This window comes from Dryas octopetala, chromosome 7 (genome assembly GCF_963921425.1).
Source record: "Dryas octopetala chromosome 7, drDryOcto1.1, whole genome shotgun sequence".
NCBI classification, from domain to species: Eukaryota; Viridiplantae; Streptophyta; class Magnoliopsida; order Rosales; family Rosaceae; genus Dryas; species Dryas octopetala.
In genome coordinates this window covers 19,567,824-19,591,899 of record NC_141372.1, presented here as the reverse complement: position 1 = coordinate 19,591,899, position 24,076 = coordinate 19,567,824, and the positions used below count along the sequence as shown (strand labels likewise).

The window sequence follows — 24,076 nt, the reverse complement described above, 5'->3', positions numbered from 1 at the left end:
AGTGAAAAAAAGTGTATCTTACAGGGGCAATGGTATGAATAAGCCTAACATTAAATAAGGGATTGGGCAGGCTGCCTGGATCTCTTTTAATGAGATCTAAGGGCTAATGTTATAACCCGTCTAAACAGACTAAATAACCCATAAAAAATAAAAAAATAAAAATAAAAAGCTGTTATTTGCACACTTTTTTTTTTCTTTTTGCACACCCCTATGAAAAAAAAAATACACCCAAGAAAAAAGACCACACAACCCCTTTCTTTCCCTCTCTTTTATCTCTCGTTCACACCCCCTCCCCCCCCCCCCCCCTTTTTTTTTTTCTTCTTATTCTTCCCCTTACATGAGCCACCACCTTCTTCCTTCTTTCTTTCTCCGCATGTACCACCACCACGGCACCACCAAAATAGCCACCACCACCACCTTCTTCTCTCTCTCTCTCTCTCTCTCTCTCTCTCTCTCTCTCTCTCATTTCCCCTTTCCTCTTTCCTCTCGCCTAAGTAGACTACAAAAAAAAAATGGGCGCAGGTGGTTGGGCAAACCAGTGCCGAACCCGTCGGTTTCGTTCAGCAGTTACCCACCGAATCACTCTCTCCTAAAATTTAAACTTTCCCTTTAACACACCCCTCTCATTACCAAAATACCAACAACTACGCTTACCAAGCAAAAGTTTGGTACTGTAGCGGGAGTAGCCATCTCCGATTAGTAACTCATAAGTTAGCCTCCTTATCGAACATTCAACTAGCTCGTCCGTACAAATCCCTTCCGGAAGTTTAGGGAATCGAACCCAAGGTTATAAAAATACAACCATTTACTTTCAGATCATCAATCAATTAACACACGAAAATCCATACGATATGACAAGCAAAAACAATGCATTTTTACTCGCAACAATATTTATTATCATACATACACACAATAAAAGTCTCATAGACAGGGTGTGAGGATTCCCCCTACCTGGAGTCCAAGCTTAACCTGATGATGCGTTTGTGACATCTGCTCCATTCATCACTAGCAAATTTACCATGTCTACATTGTTTTCGTCCATGGCTATTTGTACTGCTGTTTTCCCATGGCTATCCTGTGAGTCAACATTTAATTCATGCTTCAAGAGTTCCTTCATCATGGTCAGATCATTTCTTTTTGCAGTCGTGCATAGAAGATCACCGGAGGTGTATGGATCAGAAATTGCAGCGAAGCAGTAGAGAATCTGGAATATAGAATGGTGCTTTGATGCAATAGCATCCCATAATGCTGTGTTACCATTTATGTCTGCCATGTACATATTATAAGGTGATGAGTTTAAGAACAGAGAAGTAGCAAGGAGATAGTTTTATTCTTGGGGATGAAGTAACATATGCACTGCAAAGCATAAGAATGGTATATTATCAATTACCTCTTACGTGTATGTTACAAGCATACTTGAGGAGTACCATTACACATTCTTCATGCCCATTTGATGTTGCTATGTGCTAATGCATTATAAAGAAACAATTAATTCAATCTTGCCCTCATATTGTTATAATGCTATCTGTTTTAGTTATTGCAGTTCCCATATACGCTCATTTGTTTTAACTTTTAAGATATATCTTGATACTTACATTTGAAGAATTCAGACTCACTACTTAGGAACCTCGTCAAAATACTGATCAAGTTTAAGCTTTAACATATATGACATTGGTCTACATACATCTCATTCTAAGTCAAGTCAAGCCTTACCAAGTGTCACACAAATTGATTGCTCTACTTCACAAGAAAAACAAGATTTCTCCTGGTTTGTCATCATTGTAATGTCAAGGGTCACATTAGACCAAATTGCAACAAACTTAGAGAAAAGAAATCAAACGAAGCAAAGAGAAGTATTTCTCTTCAAGAGTAAGTAAACAATCTACTCAAAGAGGTAACCAAAATTGCCTTACTTGTCACCCCATTTCCCAAAACTAAGTCAAGTCCACATCAAAGATGAGTTATGAAGAGCTCCACTAAATGTCTAGTAACCTTGACCACATTTTCTGCTACTAAGAGAAATATTTGGTACTTAGATAGTGGGTGTTCTAAACATATGATGGGAGATAAGGAGGTCTTTACCTCACTTGCTCCTTCTGATGGTGGTAGTGTGACTTTTGAAGGAGGAGAGAAGTCCTATGTGAGTGGAAAAGGGGTTGTACACATTCCCGGCATACCCGAATTGAAAAATGTAAGGTTTGTTGATGAGTTGAATTCTAATTTACTTAGTATTAGTCAACTATGTGATGAATGAGGTGGTGAAATGTGTATGTCCAATAATGGATGTAGAATTGTTGATTCCCAAGGAAGAGAGATCTTAAATGCCTCTAGATCTAGGGATGATTGCTATGTAATTGATGACAATGTTGGCAAATTTGAGAATACTTGCAATAGAGCTATTGATGACACTAACTCTCTTTGACATCAAAGACTTGGACACATTAATGTTCATGACCTTTACAAGTTGTCTAAGTATGAGGTTGTTAGAGGTCTACCAAAGATGGGAAAACCTGAAACTTTTATTTGTGGTCCATGTCAAATGGGGAAACAAACTAGCTAGGGGTGGGCACGGTACGATATGGGACGGTATGAGCCCCATATCGATACCATACTGAAATTTTTATTCGGTACGGTATAGACATTTTTAAAACTGATACCATACCATACCAGTGTTCTATGAATTTGGTATGGTTTCGGAATGTGCCAACATTTTAAACCTTTTTTTTTTGTCAAAAAACAACATTTAATAATCAAAAAGATATACTGTCAATCCCTTGCACTTTTATTCTTACATATTAATTGTTAATTCTTTACTAGTAATTGTCTAACTCTAACCTAATATTCTTACATATTAGGTTAGTTAACTTTTTTGCCCATATATTGCTGGGGAATGGGGAATACTAGAATAGAGGATTGAGAATTCGCTGTGGGCAAGTCTACTATAGTCTATAGACTTGCCCAAATAGCCACTAATATGACGACACCTAATTAAAAGAATATTAAATAATTAAATTAAATATAATTCGGTACAGTACGGTATATTACGGTATTGAAAGTTTCATACCAATACCATACCGATTTTGAATCGGTACGGTACAGTATCGGTACGGTATGTAATCGGTATTATTTTTCGGTACAAAATTGACACAGTATGGAATGGTACGGGTTCGGTTTTAAATGCCCACCCCTAAAACAAACCAAAGAACCACACAAAAGGGTCAAAGACATAGGCACCTCTAGGACACTTGAACTAGTTCACTTGGATTTGGTTGGTCCTGTCCAAACTCTGTCAATAGGTGGAAAGAAATACATTTTGGTCATGGTAGATGATTTTTCTAGGTACACTTGGGTGTCATTTCTTAAGGATAAGTCGGAGACTTTCCATCATCTTGTCAAGATTGTAAAACTGCTGAAAAGTGAAGGTATGACAAGTTTGTCATCCCTGTCCAGAATTAAATCAGACCATGGAACTGAGTTTGAAAACTCTCAATTCGATGAGTTTTGTTGTCAAATGGGTATTAAACATGAATACTCAGCTCCTATAACACCTCAACAAAATGGAATTGTTGAGAGAAAGAATAGGGTTTTAATTGACATGCCAAAAGTGATGTTGAATAGCAAAAATTTTGCTAAACATTTTTGGGTTGAGGCTGTCAACACAGCATGTTACATCATAAATAGAGTCTACCTTAGGCCGGGAACCAAAAAGACTCCCTACGAATTGTGGAAGGGTAGGAAACCCAAGGTTACACACTTTAGAGTGTTTGGGAGTACATGTTACATCCTTAGGGATAGAGAACATTTGAGGAAATTCGATTCTAAAAGTGATGAAGGTCTGTTTTTAAGCTACTCATCAAACAGTAGAGCTTTCAGAGTTTTCAATTTGCGAACAAGTCCATAAATGTGAAAATAGATGATCATGATGCATCTATTGAAATGGCTGCAGATAAGGATGGATTGTTCCCTCAATCTGTTCCAAAAGAAGATGATTTGATTAAAAATGAGTCCAAATTAGGCAGTGATGAACTTACTGATGACTCAAAAATTGTTGAGTCTAATAAGTCAGAGAGCGATCGAAATGACAAAATTATGAGTGATAGACTTGAAAAACCAAGATGGGTGAGGTGTAACCATGGTGAAGATGTGATTCTAGGTTCTATAAACCGACCAGTTAGAGCTAGAAAACAAATGGCTAATGAACTTGCTCATGTGTGCTATGTGTCCATTGTTGAACCTAAAATTGTCAAAGAAGCACTCAATCATGAGGAATGAGTGAGTGCAATGCATGAAGAATTAAACCAATTTGAAAGAAACCAAGTGTGGACTCTTGTAGAAAGACCAGTCAAAAAAAATGTCATTGGAACCAAATAGATCTTTAAAAATAAATCTGATGAGTTTGGGAATGTGGTTAGAAACAAGGCTAGGCTTGTTGCTCAAGGGTACTCTCAATTAGAGGGTATTGATTTCGATGAGACTTTTGCACCCGTTGCTAGACTTGAGTCCGTTAGGTTACTTTGTGCCATTGCATGTAATCTTAAGTTTAAATTGTATCAAATGGATGTTAAAACGGTCTTTTTAAATGGTTACTTGAATGAGGAAGTTTTTGTAGAACAACCAAAGAGTTTTGAGGATCCTCACATGAGAGATAATGTTTATAAATTAAAGAAAGCCTTGTATGGGCTGAAGCAAGCTCCAAGAGCTTGGTATAAGATACTTTCTCATCATTTGTTATCCAATGGGTATCAAAGAGGGTCGCTTGACAAGACCCTATTTGTAAAAAGGTTAAAAAATGATGTTTTGATTGCTTAAGTTTATGTGGATGATCTTGTTTTTTGTTCAACTTCCAATTTTCATGTCAAGAGATTCATTGATGTAATGTTTAGTGAATTTGAAATGAGTTTAGTTGGTGAAATGAATTTCTTTTTAAGGCTGCAAGTTAAGTAAGAAAATTGTGGGATATTTATCTCTTAATCTAAGTATGCTAGAAACTTGGTAAAAAAGTTTGGGCTTGAGTCTTCCAAAGTGGCTAATACTCCAATGAGTAAAAGCTCCAAACTTCATAGGGATCCAAGTGGTAAGCAAGTGGACCAAACCTTGTATAGGAGCATGATACGGAGTCTCCTTTACCTCACGTAGTAGACCGGACATAGCGTTTGCGGTAGAAGTGTGTGCTAGATTCCAAAGTGATCCCAAAGAATCTCATTTGTTTGCAACAAAGAGGATAATCAAATATATAAGTGAGACTCTTGACTGTGGTTTGTGGTATACACATGACACCAACACTAAATTGGTTGGGTTCAGTGACTCCGATTGGGCTGGGTGTAGTGATGATTTGAAGAGCACTTCGGGTAGTGCTTTCTATTTTGGAAATAACTTGATGTCTTGGCACAGCAAGAAGCAGAATTCTGTCTCTTTGTCGACTGTTGAAGCTGAAGACATAACAGCAGGGAACTCATTTGGATGAGACAAATGTTAGCCGATTATGGAATTGATGAGAAAACCTTTCTCATTTATTGTGATAATATGAGTGCTATAGACATCTCAAAGAACCCGGTCCAACACACTAGAATCAAGCACATTGACATAAGACATCATTTCATTAGAGATCTTGTGGAGAGTAAAACTCTTACTTTGACTTTTGTTGATTCCGAAAAGCAACTTGCAGACATCTTTACCAAAGCTTTGGAGAATGCAAAGCACATTAGTCTTCGGAAGTCAATTGGCATTTGTACAAATGAGTGATCCCTTGTAGTTAAATGTGCTTCAATGTCTAAGTTTCTTTTTATCTTGCTTAGGTATATTTAGTTTGTTTTTAATATAAATGTTTTGAAATGTCTTAACATTACTTGTCACACTCTCCTTGATATTCAAAAAGGTTCTTAATTGCCTAACGTTTGTCATGTCAATAAGCATAATCCCTTATTCTTGTCAAATGTTAGCTTTGAGGTCTCTTTCTATTTAACACTTTGTCATGGTCAATCAAACTTGTTAAATACTTTTCAAAGACAATTTGTTTGATGATGCAATTTAGCTTCTCATCCTAATTCCTCATTTGTGACTCTTCTTAAGTTAAGTGTTCCTCATTTGAACAAATGTGCACTATACAAAAAAAAAAAAAAAAAAAAAAAAAAAAAAAAGAGGAAGTGTGACCAAGAAGTCACGGCCCTAGGGAGTGATAAGGTGTTTTTATGGTGTTCTAGGGTAAAGAGTCGCAAAATTGGACCAAATCATTGCACTTAATATGGGGTGTGCCTAAACAAAATATAAAAATAATTTTCCCATAGCCATTGTCATGAGTTGAAAAACTTTGTTTTTAAGATTTGTTCACAAATTAGAAATTTTCTTGAGTGGTCAAATTCTAATATCTTTTTGTGGATGAAACTTATCTAACTTTTTTGTTGTTTTTAACATTGTTTTACTCTTAGAACAAGACTTGATTGCTAGCAATGACCTTCATATATCCCAAATATGCTTAGTTGCTAACAAAAACTTACAATTTTCATTTTTCATATCTATTAGAGTGTTGACATTGGTGATTAATTCTTTTCAAATTTTTTTTCTTGTCAAATCCCTTTGTCAAAATAAAGTCCTTGAAACACATATAACTCATAGGATCTTTATTGTGTCAATTGTCATTGCTTTCATCTGTTCCAAGGGTTCTCTATTTTTGTTTGTCAAATCATATGGCTGCTTTCTGTTCTAGTTTTTGTGTTAACCACTTGTACAAACTTTGCTTATTTTGACTAGTCTGGCAATTGTCATATACAGTCTTTTTAACAAGACCATACAGCTTTAGGGGTTGTTAGCATTTAGGGGGAGTTAGTCTTTAGGGGGAGTTCAAATTTCGGGGGAGTTCAAATTTCAGGGAAGTTATAGCATTTACTTCAGTTTCTTTTTTACCATGTTGCTATTGATTTTTCTTGCATATTTTCCACCTCGATGTACTCTTGAACTTCACTCTTATTTTTGTGTGTGCCCTTTTGTCTTTCCGTGACAAAAAAGGGGAGAATTTGTTGTTTAAACTGCATTGGTTGTTGTGCTATCATGTTTTGTGTTGTACTAGTTACTTCTTCTTGCAGGTATACTTTTTGGAAGCTTATACCAAAGTGTTGGGTTGAGTGTTGAGAGCATTGTGAGGTGAATGGGTTGTTATTTTGTCAAGGAAAGCCAAAGGAGGAGATTTTTAGAGTATGTTACTTTAGACACAAGAAACCAGTGTCCAAACCCCAAACCAGAATTGATCTCAATTAAAATTTTACAAAAGATCACATGAAAACATAGTTGAAAACAATTCGTGTAGGAAAACAATATTTTCACATTGGCAACAATACTTATATATCATATGGATGCATCGAATTCTACATAAGTTAGACAAATAAAATTCAATGAACTATTGCAGTGTGATCCTTTTTATATTTACAACTGATCAGCCACAATTATTTTTATTTTGGTTTTAATCACACAAGCCTATGCTCTGATACCACATGTTAAATCCTTAAAGCTTGTAGTAACTAAGCACATACCAAAATTAATCATAGCTACGTCCATCTTCTTAGTGTAGTTGTAATGCCGAGAATCTTCCTCACATTGCAGAGCCTTAGCACTTCTTCTACTTAATGGGGTGTAGTCCTTCGTAGCGAATGATCTATGCGTGCAAGGGGAACCTAGCCTTATATAGAGGTGAGCTCTATGGGTGACTCACAGAACCACCTTAGTACCATAGAACTCTAATTCCTTGTCCTTAATATAATAGGAATCCATTTAGCCTAATAAACCAGCTAACACAAACCGTGTAGGCCTCAAGGAGTAACCTAATTAATAGAATTATAGATCCTTTAACTTAGGCTGCATCTTTCCTTAGGCAACTATGAAACCATAATGAGGTTGTGTCGAAATACAACTCCAACATGTATTAGTTACTAAATGTATATGTTTATGTTGTCCATGCCATTAATTATTTTATTATAATTTACAATAGATATGTGTGAGACAGTGGGAGTGCATATCATAAAAAAAAAAAAAATAATAATAATAATACAAGAAAATGTATACAAGCTGCCTAAACCAACTTATCTTTTTTTATTTTTTTAATAACAACATTATCATCAATAATCTTTAAAATTGATTCACATTAGTTATCTTAAATTAAGGAGATCATATCAGCCTACATTCCAAAAAATACGTCTAAGGTCTTTTTTTCTTTTTCTTTTTTGATAAAGCATTTCATTGCATTAGATCAGCTAAAAGGCAGAGTAAATACAAAGAAAGAACCCAAAGGCTTACAAGAAGGCAAAAACCAACAGAAGTGGAGCATCAAAGCCCACAGAAATTCCAAGATCTCATCACAGCGGTGTTGAACAGACATTATAGCCACCAAACGGAGCCGGTGAGACGCCAAAGGACTTAGCGAACTTGTCGCGTTAGGGTACACGATTCTATCAACAACTCTAAATCGAGGCCGATAGTAGTTCATAGTGGTAGATCGAGTAGTAGTAACCGGTGGAAACATGACCGGTATCAGCAGAAATAGTGCCAATCAAACACCTTGAGATAAGCGTCCTAGAAAACTTGAGAGTATCAAAGCACCAAATAAGCCAAAATAAGTGAAAATAAAAGAGAAAAACAAAGCTGCAAGATGCAGTAGGAAAGACTTCCAAAATGGAAGTATGGAAAAACTCTCACTATTGAGGGAGGAGAGTATCCCTGAGTTGGGGGGAGAAGGGGAAGGGAAGGGAGTGTTGTTAATTTGGCTCGCATTTGAAGATTTCCTGGTTCATGGGGGATTTCCATGGTATTCTAGGATGAAGTTAGGAGTCCAAATAGGTGTTGGAAGGTTATTAATTCCTGGTGCGTTTTGGACTTCATTTTGGGCAAGTTTTGAGGTTTTCCTTGTGTATAAAGGAAACTTATTTCCTACTTAAAGTTAACTTTCTTCCTACTTTATCTAGGATTGTAATCTAAGGCCTATGGTTATAAATAGGACCTTAGGGGCTTAGAAAAACGTGAGAGAATCAGATTAGAGTGAGCAAGTCCTTAGGATTCTTGGGAGGCACACAATCTAGAATTGGTGAGATCAAGATTAGGTAATTAATCTTGGGTGAGAGATCTAGGGTTTTGGGAAACACTTTGTGAAAGGGTGTACAAGGGATTTGGGGATTGGGTTATGTGATTTAGTCCAATTGTAATCTTAATACTTATTATTCTCATAGTGAAGAACGGAAATCTCTCCCGGGGACGTAGGCAGGAATTTTGCCGAACCTCGTAACAAATCTCGGTGTGATTGTGTGTGCTTGTTGGTTTATTATTTTCTGTTTTCTTGGCTGTGTTTGTTATTTATCTTTCATCGAATTATTGCTTGTACGCCGTGAAGGTGGGAATTAGGATTTAATTCTCAAACTACATCAACAGGGAGAAAAGGGGAGGTGAGGGAAGGCCAACTCCCCTCACCCTCCCTGGAGTGTGCGACTGGGAGGCGGGCTTGAGGAGAGAGAAGAGAGAAAACAGAAGTGGCGGCTAGGGTTTAACTTTCATTGTAATTTTACAACACTTTTATTCACGTCAAGGTCTCTTTGTATTGCATAATTATTCTATTTTTATTAAAAAGTTATTAATTGATGATGTCTCACAATTTTTGGACCTCAATCTTAAAAAATGGGTTTTAATCAAAATCTAAAAATTTATATGGTTTAGTCTGATAGTTCAAATTTAGACCTAAGCTTAATTTTCTCTAGAAGCCCATTTATTTGGTAGTTTGGGCCTTGGGGACATCTATGGTCTTTTATAAATTCAGAATCAAACTCAATGTAATAGAGAGTGCTGCTATTTGCACACCCTTATTTAAAAAAAAAAACAATAAACCCAAGGAAAAAGACCACAAAACCCCTCTTCTCTTTCTTTCTCTCATTCACACCCCTATCACTGGTCCACCGAATCACCTGTGCCCAATTTTTTTTTTTGATATCTACTTGGGGGAGAGAGAGAGAGAGAGAGAGAGAGAGAGAGAGAGAGAGAGAGAGGAAAAAAAGAAGGTAGTAGTGGCTGTTTTGGCTTGGGTAGAAGGAAGAAGAAGGTGGTGGTGGTGGTGGTGGTGGTACGTGGTGGTTGTTTTGGTGGTGTAGTGGTGGTGGTGCATGTGGAGAGAGAGAGAGAGAGAGAGAGAGAGAGAGAGAGGGTGGTGGCTCAAGTAGGGGGAAAAAGAAGAAAAAAAAAAGGGGGGGAAGGCTGTACGGGAGACAAAAAAGATGGTGGATGTGTATTGTTTGAATGGATTAAGTCGGGTGTATAAGAGAAATTTGTTAAGATTAATGAATTAAGATATTTAGGTAATTGAAATATGTGTGTATATGAAAAATTTCAATAGTGAGAGGAGTGTTGGGGTGTAAAATGAGAAAAAGTGTAAAAGAGATGTGCAAAAAGAAAAAAAAAAGTGCAAATAGCGGGGTGTGCAAAAAGATAAAAATGGTGTGCAAATAGCAACACTCTCGTAATAGAGAGAAACCCCAGTAAGGAATAAGATGGTGAATCTAAACCAACTGCTTGCAAAATGCAAAAACATCAACCATCTGAAGCAACTGCAAGTCTTTATTATCACCCTGGGCTACGGCCAAACTCAGCTCTACGCCTTCAAACTCGTCCGCTTTTGCCTTCTCACACTCGCCAACCTTCCCTATGCTCGCGTAATCTTCGACCGTCTCCATTCTCCCAATGTATACCTATTCGCTGCCATGATCACCGGTTATGCCTCCCAATCCCACCACCATTCTGCTTGTCTATTGTACCAATACATGCTTCGTCAGGGACGTCCTCGACCCAACCATTTTATATACCCCCACGTCTTGAAATCTTGTCCAGAGGTTTTTGATTCTCATGGGACTCAATTGGTGCATACCCACATCATGAAATCTGGTTTTGGCCAATACCCAGTTGTTCGAACAGCTCTTGTTGATTCCTACTCGAGGTTCCGTTTGGATGTTTGCTCTGCAAGACAAGTATTTGATGGAATGTCTGAGAAAAATGTCGTGTCCTGGACGGCTATGATTTCTGAGTACACTAGAGTTGCGGAGATTGGCAATGCTATGTTGTTGTTTGAGAAGATGACGGAGAGAGATGTCCCTTCTTGGAATGCTGTTATTGCCGGGTGCACGCAGAACGGCCAGTTCTCGGAGGCAATTTCTTTGTTCAAAAGAATGTGTCTTCTTGAGCATGGGGGACAACATCGAGAAAATAGACCAAGTCAGGTTACAGTTGTTTGCGCACTTTCTGCTTGTAGCCATACTGGCATGCTGCAGCTTGGTAAAGGGATCCACAGCTATACAAAAATGCGCTTGGTCCTGATTCATTTGTTTCAAATGCTCTGGTAGATATGTATGGGAAATGTGGAAGCTTCAAAGTGGCAAGAAGGGTTTTTGACAGGACCTCACGAAAAAGCTTGACATCTTGGAATTCCATGATCAATTCTTATGCTCTCCATGGCCAAAGCAACAGTGCAATTGGTGTGTTTGAGGAGATGATACAGTGTGGGATGATGTAAGACCAGATGAGGTCACTTTTGTTGGCTTATTCAATGCTTGTACTCATGGAGGATTGGTTGAGAAAGGTATTTCTTATTTTGATTTGATGACTCAGGGTTACAGAATTGAGCCTCAGATTGAAACACTATGGATGCTTGATAGACCTTCTTGGTCGAGCAGGTCGATTTGAGGAAGCCATGGAAGTTGTGAGGGGAATGGGAATTGAACCCGATGAGGTTGTGTGGGGTTCTCTGCTTAATGGATGTAAAATTTATGGTCGAACTGATCTGGCTGAATTTTCAGTTAAAAAATTGATTCAAATTGATCCAAATAATGGTGGTTATGGCATCATGTTGGCCAATATATATGGGCAGTTGGGGAAGTGGGATGATGTCCGGAAGGTCAGAAAGATGCTGAGGGAGCGAAATGCTTATAAGACCCCAGGTTGCAGTTGGATTGAGGTTGATAACCAAGTTTACCAGTTTTATTCTGTTGAAAAAACACATCCTAGAACGGAAGAGATCTACAAAATCCTGGACGTCCTTGTTGGCTTTATTATTAATTCTCAAACTCCTCATTCTTCTCAACCCATGATTTGAAATGAGCTTATAAGCCCAGATTTAATTCGAGCAAAGGTTCTGATTCCTATTCTATATTCACATTCTTCATCTTTTTACATAGACGTGAGGATGAGAGTGGGAAATTAAACGAACTTGTTTTGCTAGTTGCATTAGTGGCTAATGACTCGGTGGTCGTGGGTTAATCAAGTTTCGTAATTAGCCTCTCTGGAAATAAGTGTATGACTGCGTACGTCTTTGCCTCCTCCGGACCCTTCATTAGCGGAAGCCTTGTGTACTAAACATTGAAGGGTCTTCTAGCCGATCGAGTTGGTAATTTCCAACTGCATACCCCCAGTTGGTCTTTTTGTATGCTTTCCAAGTGACAACTAGAAGCATCAATTTTTTTGTTCTGGTAAGAATTTCAACACTGTTGTTTTTGTCATTAATTTTTTGACAGATTACATTAATATATGCAATTGTATGCTCTTTTTTTTTGCTGGATTCTCTTCTATTTACTTTTTGTTAATTTCTTGCTTTGTGGAGACTAACTGGAGTTTGTTTAACACTTACTACTTTATGCTTGCCCTTTATCTCGTGTATGTGTTTTCTATTGTTTATTTCTTGATGGAACTTCATTATTGTGAACTTGATTTTTATCGTCAGTTGTGGTCTTGTATTGGATTAAGTAGATCTAGACAAACATTTGGTGCTTCCCAAAGCATTGATGTTTCTTTCTCCCTTAACCTATATTCCTTCCCTTCCTTTCAATCAGGCTGAAGATTGTGGTTTAAAGTTAGAGTTGAAATTGGATTTTGTTTCTTCTCAAAAAAAAAAAAAAAAGTGCATTATTTGAGCTTTATTGTCATTTCCGAATCAATGTTCTTTTATTCAGTTCCGAATTAAAATGGCAGATTGCTGACATTTCGTATATTGGAAGCCATAGCTGTTTGGGACAAGAGTCAACATTGAGACGCCACAAATTGTAGCTCTTTCTCAGACTACAGTACTGTACTAAGGGAATGAGGATTCAACTCAGCAGAGTAATGCAATTTGTTACATTTATTATTACTTTTTAATCATGTTTTGTAAACCGTACCCAATTTGACCCTATCCTTTCACCTTCATCCCTTCCCTTGAACAAGAGCTGACAGCAGCCAAAGTAAGAAGACGAGCAGCTGCATTAGTAATAACACCAGTATGTGAAAGTGATTCTGAAATTAAGGCTTAAGGTTTGCTTTAGACGTTATTAAGCAAAATGTTTCGGGTTTTTGTTTTATATGTGTTTATCATGAAAATTCACACCATGACAGACAAGGACTTGTAGTAAGACCCAGCACAAGATGTAAAAAAGAAAAGAAAATCGGTTACAAAACTTTATTTTCTAACAAACAGAGAGTGATACATACTGATTCGAAAACATCGATATTTATTAATTTACAAGATGCATATATTATGATTATATAGGAAATAATTCTTAGGTTCAAAGCTCTTGCTTGGCCTCACTGAGCTTGGGCTTGGTTGCAGGCTGATCCTGATCATCTCCTCCAGCGAGGCTAATCACCCTAGGACCCTTGATCTTATCAGGAGACAACTTGGGCAGTGTCAAAGTGAGGACCCCATTCTCCAACTTGGCCTTCACAGAGTCCAAATCCACGTTGTCTGGCAACCTAAACTGTCTCCAAAACTTTCCGTAAGACCTCTCAAGTCGGTGCCAATGAATATGATCCCCTTTCTTCTCTTCTTCTCTCTTCCTCTCCCCACTCACTCTCAGCACCCGGTTCTCCTCCACCTCGATCTTCAGCTCCTCCTTGTTTAGTCCCGGCACATCCAACATTATAACATGACCCTCTGGCGTTTCTTTCCAGTCCACCCTCGTTGCAGAGAGTGCCACCGCCACCCCGTCGTCTTTGTCTTTGTCAAGGACATCAAATGGGATCTGCTCAAGCACTCGGAACGGGTCTGCAAAGTGGTCCGACCACAGATGATCAACCAGCAAACTTCCTGCTGGACGATGATCTAGGAATGGCAGCAATGACCCGTTGGAGGACCCAGAAAGACAGACAAGGAGGAAGCTCAAGGTAAAGACAAGTGAACGTAATTGCCCCATTTCTCGATCTTTATTTAGTTTTCGATCTCTTATCCTTTGCGGGAATGGATTGGTTTGATGAAGAAGAAAAGATGGTATGTTGCCGTTCTAGTGTGCACTGTCTCTTCTTGTCTGAGTTTGGACAGGCTAGGAATGTATTTATAGAGTGTGGAACTTACAGAGGAGAGTTCGAGAGAGGGACGTGGCGGGGTGTACATGGTTCTTGAAAATTCTGAACTGGACAACTTTCTCTAGAGCTTTTTAGAGATATAGGGAAGGTTCCAGCTTCTTCTTTTAATTTTCTTCTTTCTTGTTTTATTTATTTCTTTATTATGTTGATTTGCACGGTCTTATTTCTTTATTTTTTGGCTAAGGCTTAGTTTGCAATCAATAATGTTAATTTAATTGTAGGAGTTAAACCTTAACTTAATCTTAATATAATTTGAAAAAAAAAAAAAAAAAACAAGAGCAGCAAATCAAATCCAAGGAAATAAAAAAAAAAAAATTGTATTTTTAGAATTAAACAAAAGGATTCACAAATAAAAGAGCTAATGCTACAACCAACCCATAAATTGTTAAAGCTTCCATAAAGCCAGGCTAAGCAATAAAGTACCTCGTATTTTTCTCTCCCCTTCTACAACCTGTCCCGCAATAGTACCTTGACCAATCGCAGGTCCAATAAAAGCAAGCCCGACGGCCAACCCAACAGCAATAACGGAAGCAGCAGAAATCAGTGGATTCATGATAAGTTCCTCGCACCAAAACAAAAAATAAAGAAATAGTTAATGATACAATCAACCAATGAATTATGACTTAATTATTCCAGCATTAAGATTAGACATGATATTTTATTATTATTTTATTATTATTTTTTTTATTTTTTAGTGTCCAATGTATAAATGTTATGTAAGTTGAAAAAAAAGTTAGAATGTCTAGCACTACTAGTTTGGGATTGCATTATTTTCAATAATGAGGTGTTTGATTAAAAAACATAAAGCTTATTTACTATTTCACCCCTTGAAAGTAACTTCAATTCTCACTTCACCCCCTAAGGTTTATTTTGTATCACATTACTCCTTGAAACTAATTTTCGTGTATTACTTTGCCCACTTTCTATTTTTACAAACTTTTGAAATTAATTAAAAATAGCTTCGAACTCAGAAAAATACACAAAAAATTCCTACGGATTCGTTGTGACTATTACCAATTTTCCATCTGAGTGTTTTCAAAAAATTAAAATACTCAAGACTCTTTGAAAAATCATAGGATCATCTCCGGAACTCCAAAAAATACGAAGTTTGCATCATTGGTCTTCTAAAAAATAACACTACCTTTCTTTTGAACACTTGCTACCCAAAAGACCTCTCGGTCTTAAAGGAAAATAAGTTCTAGAAAAATTCTAAAATTTTCGTAAAGTCTAGGAGGAATTATCTAAAATAGGTTTTTGGTAATTTGCAAAATATTTTTGAGAATTCATTCGAGACCTTATGGAAATTTTAGAATTTTTATAGAGGGAAATTTATTTTAATTTTCTAGAAATAAATTTGGAATTTGACCTCATAGTAAATTAGAACGAGTCAAGACGAGTCCGTAGGAATTTTCCGTGTATTTTTCTGAGTCCAGAGCTATTTTTAATTAATTTCCAAAGTTTGTAAAAATACGAAGTGGGCAAAGTGATACATGAGAATTAGTTTCAGGGGGTAATGTGATACAAAATAAACCTTAGGGGGTAATGTGAATTGAAGATACTTTCAAGGGGCAAACTAGTAAATAAGCCAAAATATAAAAGTAACTTATTTTCAAAACAGTGGTTGGGAGCAAAAGTTTTTGGGGCTTGGGAATAAGTAACTAGGGGGTGCTTTCCCATGTTGTTGTGTGGCAAATTAAGCACCTCTGAGCTGGGACACTGTCATCTCAATAGGAATGTGCTGATTTCTCTACTTCGGGCTACCACGTCGCCGGTCATAAGCCCTCGGAAAGGAGGGAGGGAGGGAGAGAATCGCTCGATCGGTGGGGTGAGTAGAAGGGTGAGAGGAAGGGAGGGAGGGATGAGGAAGGAGAGGAGGGTGGTCAGGTTGGGTGCTTGGGTGGGGCTGGCTAGGTTTTTTAGTTCTTTTTCATATTTTGTTTGTTTATTTAATCTAAATTAGGGAATAAAATGTTTAAAAGTACTCTTTTATTTCTTCTTTTAATTTTATATTTATTTATTTTTTAAAATCTTATTTAGGGATATATTTATAAGTACATTATTTTAAAGTCCATTTTACAACCCTTAATGATAATCAAATCCACCTAAAAAGTTGCAATGATAAATAAGTTCACTTTGTACAAATAAAGCTCACATTATGTTTTTGTTTTTGTTTTTTTTTTTGTGTTTTTAGCGCTGAGCTCTCAGTGAATTTTTTTTTTCTTGAAAACTTGGCAAATACGTGTGAGATCGAGAGAGGGACGTGGCGGGGTGTACATGGTTCTTGAAAATTCTAAACTGGACAACTTTCTTTAGAGCATTTTAGAGATATAGGGAAGGTTCCAGCTTCTTCTTTTAATTTTCTTCTTTCTTGTTTTATTTATTTCTTTATAATGTTGATTTGCACTGCTGATTTGCACTGTCTTATTTCTTTATTTTTTGGCTAAGGCAGTAAGGCTTAGTTTGGGATCAATAATGCTAATTGTCCCAACTTGTTTTTTTTTAACATTTGTATCTCACTTTATGTGTCATTACTTTACTGGACATGATATTTCCTTTTCTTTTTTAGGTTTTATTTTTTTTTTTCCTTTTTTACTAAGTCTCTTAGTTTCTACGAGTCATTGCATGAGAACTAGCACCAGAATCTGACTCAATAGAAATTGAATCAATAGCAAAATAGACTCTATGTTTAGAGTTTCAAACATGTCTTTTCAAGCCTTGTTTTTCTGAAGAGATGCATGATACTCCTTGCAATTCCTCTTCCTATGACCATATTTGCCTTATTGGAAACACTTTTTTTTAGGCTAATACTTTTCTGGATCTTGCTCTAGGCTTAAGGTTATAACCTTTGCCCTACTTCCTTTTGCTAACACTTTAGTTTTTAGGATACACTTGATATCGAATGCCAAAATAAATTTTGTGATTCCGACATCATTCAGTCAAAATGTTATTGCCCAGTAACTAGGAGAGTGGGTTAATCATATCACTCAGTACAGAAAATGAATAATAATTTATTAATTAGTAGATATTTTCATCAATGTTTAATTAGAAGCATACTAAAATATTTTATGGTACCTCCCACTAGTTTTTCGGAATTCCACACCCCTCGGTGGATATTCTAGATCTCTAAGACTCCTAGTTGGAAGCTCACTACTTCCAAAGCAGCCACACATGATAGTTAAAGGCGCTTCCATAAGCAATGATAGAACAATTCTTGTCCATTCACATCTCATGTGATTACCAATCTTACTGGCCTCTAAATAACAAGCCTCATAATAAATTGTTGACACCCTGCATAATTAGAGTGGTCATTTAAACAAATTAAGAATAATTTGGAATCTAATTTCATAGCTTTACTTTAGTATTGCATGTCTTTAGGAGAGTAAACTAATTGGACTAAAGGCTAAGGAACTGAAACTGAAAGGGCAGTAGATAACTAACCTACTTTGCATTGCAATGAATATAATACAAGCATGCTACTTTTGTATTATTGTTAATGTGATTTACAGGTTTTTAATTCCTTAATTAAGAGCATGCTTGTATGATTTATTTAATGAATTAAACATGCATATATGAAACTATCATCCCTTGATTAAATATGCATAATTGAAATCTGGTTCATTGAAGGCTTGATTACCTTTATGAAAACTGTCATTGCATTACATTAGCATTCATATTGCATGTATATTGAATCAAGAATGTATATTATAATGTATTTTGAGTGTTTAGACTTCCTAATTAGAGATGAAAGGGTAAGACGAAAACTTTATCCTTGAGTTCAATTCCCTAAAAGTATGCATACAAGTGTCTTTAGAAGGTTATATGGTTTAAGAATATGCTAAAGGGGAATGAATAGATTTATTTATTTCCACTAAAGGACATCTCACTATCTAGACCTATTGAAGAATAGGAAATGGGCATAGGGGTACTGCAAATTACAAATTAGGGAATAAGTCCACTATTTTATCTTAAAACTTTGATAGGTGAGCTTTGAAATGGAGAAAATGTACGAATTGCATTGTTCTTTATTTTTATACATGCATTTGCATTTCATGTAATGATTTGTGGTTATGATATTTGTTGAATTATGCAAACTATTATTATAACCCGAGACCAAGAAGTAATCATATTGTTTGGTTATATCAATATCTTGTTCTAAGAACCTCAAACAAAATTAATGTACACTCTTGTTATAAGTTTCACATGGTTTATATTGGTTTGAACTTATTAATATTGTTTGAATGCCTTATGAATGTTATGCTTGAAAATCCGGCCAGTTTGGGAAAAATGTTTATTTAATAAAGCCTTACTTTCATATCTGAAACTACTTTGAAATGTTTGGAAATGATTTAGATTAGTTGAGTGTGTGATCAGTGGTATTGGTGATGCTCACCCCTACACAGTTTATTAAGTGTAGAAAAACTTAGGATATACAATGGTTAGCATGGTGGACCTCACGAATTTTGAAGAAGGAAGAAGTAACTGGAGAGATAGGTCTCCAAGTGTAGAAGTTCCAACACCACCAACATCCTACTACTCGAGTGAGGAGGATCCTAGCATGGATGAGTGTGTAACAACTCCTTTTCTTATTTTAACTTTATTTTATCCTTTGGTTGAGAAATCTGCTAGTTTATGTTCTAAGGATTAGAATGTCTCATTACTTATTATATTGTTTCAATCTATAACTGGTTTCAATTAAAGGTTTAATGAATACCCTTTTGTTATTTTACTTCACTTATTGATTTTTAAAGCAAGAGTCTATTTTCCATTTCATGAATTCATTTTCAAACTTACTGGCTCACTACTTAACAACTCTTGCTGATTACATTTGTTTGTTTAAAAGAAAAAATTTTACTTTGATATTTTGTTCAAACTCTAGTGTCAATTAGCTAGCCTAACATTGATCATTTTCTTTGGGATGATTTTAATCTCAAGGTTGGTGACCAATGTGGCGCTGCCACATGCTCAAAGTGACAGACCCCACTTTGGGGTGTGACAAGGTATGCGAAAGTTGAAATTTAAACCCGAGGTACCAGCTTGCAATATGAGATATACTTGAGGTACTAAATTGCAATTTGTCCTTTTATTTATATTATCTGAAATTTTAGAATATTTTTCACACCTTAGGTATATCTCAATACTTCTTTGTTGACACATTTCTAAATTTATGTATATCATTTCTTGAATTTCTGGATAAATTCTAATTTTTGCATAGAATGTCTGCATCTCGGATTGGCAGTTCGTCTTCAACACAAAATTTTTTATACACAGTTGTTAATCTTTGTCTTAGAAATTTATTTTGACAAATGATCTAAGTATTTGAGAGGATTAGCTTCTGCTTCCATTGGCATCCTCCCTTATGCTATCATCACTATCATCCACCGTGCTATCATCTAACTCCTCACTCTTCCTATCATCTACCTCTTTCCTCTGCAATCATTCTTGATTTGAGCCTCATAATGTTTGAATTGGTTCTCTTGTACGTTATTCTTTTAATGTAATAATGATATAATGTATATATCATGTCCTATAAAAGTTGGAAACAAGTTAAGTAATATTTACTAAATTGAAATTAGAAACTTATAAGAGTATTATTTAGTATATATATATATTTATTATTATTATTATTATTTTTTACAAATGAACCATTTCATAAAAGTGTTCCTAATTTCATTAGTAATAATACCCAAGGAGTAATGATAAGATATTTGCAAGCATACAAAATCATTCCAAGTAATAATAGTGATAAGTAAGAAAAATAAATATTATATGTATTATAGGGATTTGAAATGTTTCTGCTGTTGTAGTGTGTCACCGGCGTTGGGCTTTGCTACGGTGCCGAAAGCATATCAAATGGGCATTCTTCAGTGCCCAAACTGTGTTTAGATCAGATCTAAACACCCAATTGAATGTCAAAACGACGTGGTTTTGGTTGGTTATGCTTCATTAAACAAGAACAATTAGATGCGCATCCCTTCTTCTCTCTCGCGCAACCCCCTTCTTCTTTGTGAAATCTGAATGCTCTGATCAACTGTATCGGTGGTGATAACCAGATCGAGGGGTTCCAACTCTGGCGAGGAGTACTTTGCACAGCTCACCCAAAGCCCAAACCAAGTAGCCAAATTTGATTTTTGTGTAAGTATTGTATTCCCTAATTCATGAGTTAATTACTATTTGTATTTAGTGATTGGCAAAGCAATTTATATTGAAATACATAAAATATTTTTTGTTTGTTGACTTTGAAGAACATGGTATTGATTTTTGCACGATAAATTGATAACAAATTTTTGGATCGCTTTGTTATTTTGTTGATTTAACTAAAACTTGGTATATCAGCAGACAACAATTTTTTTATTTTATTTAGGGATTAAATTGATATAATACCATTATGTACTACTACTAACCTTGTGGAACATGGAATGCACTCATGTGTTTTGTCTCTAACGCCTATGATTGGTATTTGTGTCTTTGAAGGCTATATTTGAAATCTCCTAATTGCTATGAAAGTGCTGTGCCTTTGTGATTTTCTTAGAGTCCAGGTTATATAAGTGACATCTAAAGTTTTTTAAAGCAGACATGTAAAAAATGAAATGTGTGTCAATGTTATGTTGAATTGAGTATTGTAATAGCTTTAAAAGTTAATATAGGTAGATTCGATTTCCTTTATTTATTTATTTGTTGCTATTAATATTTTTCATCATTTTGGGACTATTGAACTTAATATTATGTTATCATTGAAGGATAGTTGTGTTGCTCTCTGGTACTATGGATAAAGATTGGGTGTTTCTTGACCAACTAAGTGATGAGTACAAGGTTCGATTGTGTTCTTTCATTAACCGTGCCTTAGAAGTCTGTGGATTTGAAGGTACTATTAAGTGCTCATGTAAAGAGTGTTGTAATCGATATTAGAGACCCCGAGTCATTGTAGAAAGGCATGTATGTATGTTGGGCATGGATCCAGATTACCTTGGAGCACCTTGGACAGAACACAGTGAGTCTTTGACCAGAGTTAGCATTGACCAACCGATCACGCCTGATGGTGATTTCCCATCCATGTTACATATATGATGCCTTTTGTATGCCTGAGATGTCATTCGGTGGTGACACTTCTAATACGAATTTGTCTCCTCCTGTGCCTGATCCCATTCCATATGCATAAAAATTTTATCGTTTAGTTAAAGATTTTGAGACCAAATTGTACCCAGGTTGTGGCCGGAATAAGCTTTCGTTCTTAGTATGTCTTTATCAGCTCAAGTGTATGTCTGCGTGGACCAATCTATCTTTCACTAAGTTGTTGGATTTGTTAAGAAATTGGTTTCCAAAAGGCGTCAACTTACCGTCATCTTTTTATAACACAAAGAAAATCATCATTGATTTGGGTTTGACTTATGAAAAGATAGATGCTTGTCCAAAAGATTGTATGCTATTTTGGAAGGAAAATTCTACAGATATGTCATGTACTGTGTGCGGTGCTAGTCAATACAAGTCTACTGCAGATTGTAAAGAAAGTAGTGTTAAACAGGTGCCTTAGAAGGTTTAACGTTACTTTCCTTTGGCTCTACGACTACAACACCTTTATATGTCACATCATACAGCCAAGTCCATGGTTTGGCATGCCGAGGGTAGACCACAAAATGGAGTCCTTAGACACCCAGCAGATTCACTTGCGTGGGACAATTTAGACAGCTTGTATCCTGAATTCGCATCAGAGCCGTGTAATGTTCGGTTAGGGTTGGCTAGTGATGGATTCAATCCATTTGGCATGATGAGCCTATCTCATAGTACTTGGCCAGTAGTTATGTCGGTTTATAATCTTGCTCCATGGCTATGCATGAAACAGCCGTACATGATGCTTTCATTGCTCATTCCAGGGCCTAAACTTCAGGCAATGACATAGATGTTTATCTTGCTCCGTTGATTGATGAGTTAGCAATCTATGGCATAATGGGATACCAACTTATGATGCATTTAAAAAAGAAAAGTTCATTATGCATGCAGCTTGAGGTGGACTATTAATGATTTTCTTGCATATGGCATGTTATCTGGTTGGAGCACTAAAGAAAATAAGGCATGTCCCTATTGCGCACAAAACACCGATTCCATGCATCTTTCCCATGGGCACAAGGAGTGTTATATAGGACATCGTCGGTGGCAACCTAAACATCACAGGTTTCGTAAGATGACTTATTCCTTTAACAGTGAAGGTGAGGTGCGATTCCCCTCGTTTTATATGACAGGTACAGAGTGTCTCAATTCATTGAGCGGTTAGGCATTTCATTTTGGAAAAAGGAATAAAGGAAAAAAAGACCCGCAATAGGTGCAAGGTTAACAATTATGAGGGCCTTTGGAAAAAGAAAAGCATTTTTTTTTTTTTTTCCAATTACCATATTGGAAGGACTTGCTTATTCGTCACAATCTCGATGTCATGCACATTGAGAAAAATGTCACCGATAGTATTGTTAGGACCCTACTTAGTATGGAAGGAAAAACAAAGACTCATTTGCGGCTCGAATGGACTTGATGAAACTTAATATCAAGTCCAATCTTCAGTACCCCAAGATTGTAGGATCACGAACAATCCTACCACCTGCAACTTTCAAATTGTCGACAATTGAGAAGACTTTAATGTGCAATGTACTTGCATCTGTGAGACTACCATACAGTTTGGTTCTAATGTAGCAAGATGCGTTCGAGTGGGGGAAATGAAGCTAATTGGTTTGAAAAGTCATGACTGTCATATTATTATGCAGTATTTTCTACCTTTCACCATTCGTCGTGCGGTTCCATTGAGAAATGTTGTTCGTGTGTTGATTGAGATCAATTTATTTTTTCGAAATTTGTGCACGAAAGTTGGAAGTCACAATCACTTTCAATCATTGTAAAAAAGAATAATTGTTGCACTTTGTCAATTAGAACAAATAATGCCCCTGGCATTTTTTGACGTCATGGTACATTTGATGATTCACCTAGCTGATAAAGCTTTGATTGCAGGACTTGTGCATTATAGATGGATGTATCCAATCGAGCGGTAAGATCGGAAATTGTGACTTTGAATCCATTTTTTTTTTCCTTTTAGTACTTAAATATTATTGTTGTCCTATGTTTTGATTCACACTCCTATTGTTAATTACCTTACTGACATATTTAATTGTGCAGGTATTTGCATACCCTTAAAAAATATGTTCAGAATAAATCACAGCCGGAGGCAAGTATCGCAAAAGGGTATATTATAGAAGAATGTTTGTCATTCTGTGGCATGTATTTTGGGGATGACACGATCACTCGTCGAAATAGACCTGGATGAAATTATGATGCAGTTAGGGGGAGGACGAGGCCAAGCATACCGTTATTTTCACAACCAGGTCGTGCTCTAGGTACAGCTGAAAAATTCCTGTTTGAACATGCCGAGTGGGAATGGGCACACCGATATGTCCTTTTTAATTGTGCAGAGGTTAAACTGTACATAAGGTAAGCTTGTTCCATTATATGTATATTAATCTTGGTGAATAGGTGATGAGTGAGAGTGTGAGTGAGAGAGAGATGAGTATCCAATTATGTAATTACCTTACTGAAATTGTATCATTTATATTAACATGTGCAATTATTGCTCAACAGATAACATATTGAAAGGGAAAAAGTGCAACGCCCTCGGGGTGTACGTGCCAAGAAATCTCAACGCTTAGCCCATTTGTCATTTCCTAAATGGTTTAGCAATCATGTAAGCATTGTTTTA

General features: G+C 36.3%; 1 protein-coding gene and 2 pseudogenes across 1 annotated transcript; 2 read left to right on the top strand and 1 right to left on the bottom strand.

The window, feature by feature from the left end:
• Window positions 1–3,936: 3,936 nt before the first annotated feature.
• On the top strand, window positions 3,937–12,109 carry LOC147280332 (pentatricopeptide repeat-containing protein At1g33350 pseudogene; annotated as a pseudogene).
• Window positions 12,110–13,550: 1,441 nt separating this feature from the next.
• Window positions 13,551–14,473, bottom strand: ATHSP22.0 (HSP20-like chaperones superfamily protein). The gene has a single exon (XM_086249518.1). The coding sequence runs from the start codon at window positions 14,175–14,177 to the stop codon at window positions 13,551–13,553; it is 627 nt and encodes a 208-aa protein (XP_086105644.1). The 5' UTR covers window positions 14,178–14,473.
• Window positions 14,474–23,087: 8,614 nt separating this feature from the next.
• On the top strand, window positions 23,088–23,962 carry LOC147280330 (uncharacterized; annotated as a pseudogene).
• Window positions 23,963–24,076: the final 114 nt, after the last annotated feature.

What these genes read in the sequence shown, in the direction of transcription:
- ATHSP22.0 (XM_086249518.1), bottom strand. Translation starts at nt 14,177, where the DNA reads ATGGGGCAATTACGTTCACTTGTCTTTACCTTGAGCTTCCTCCTTGTC.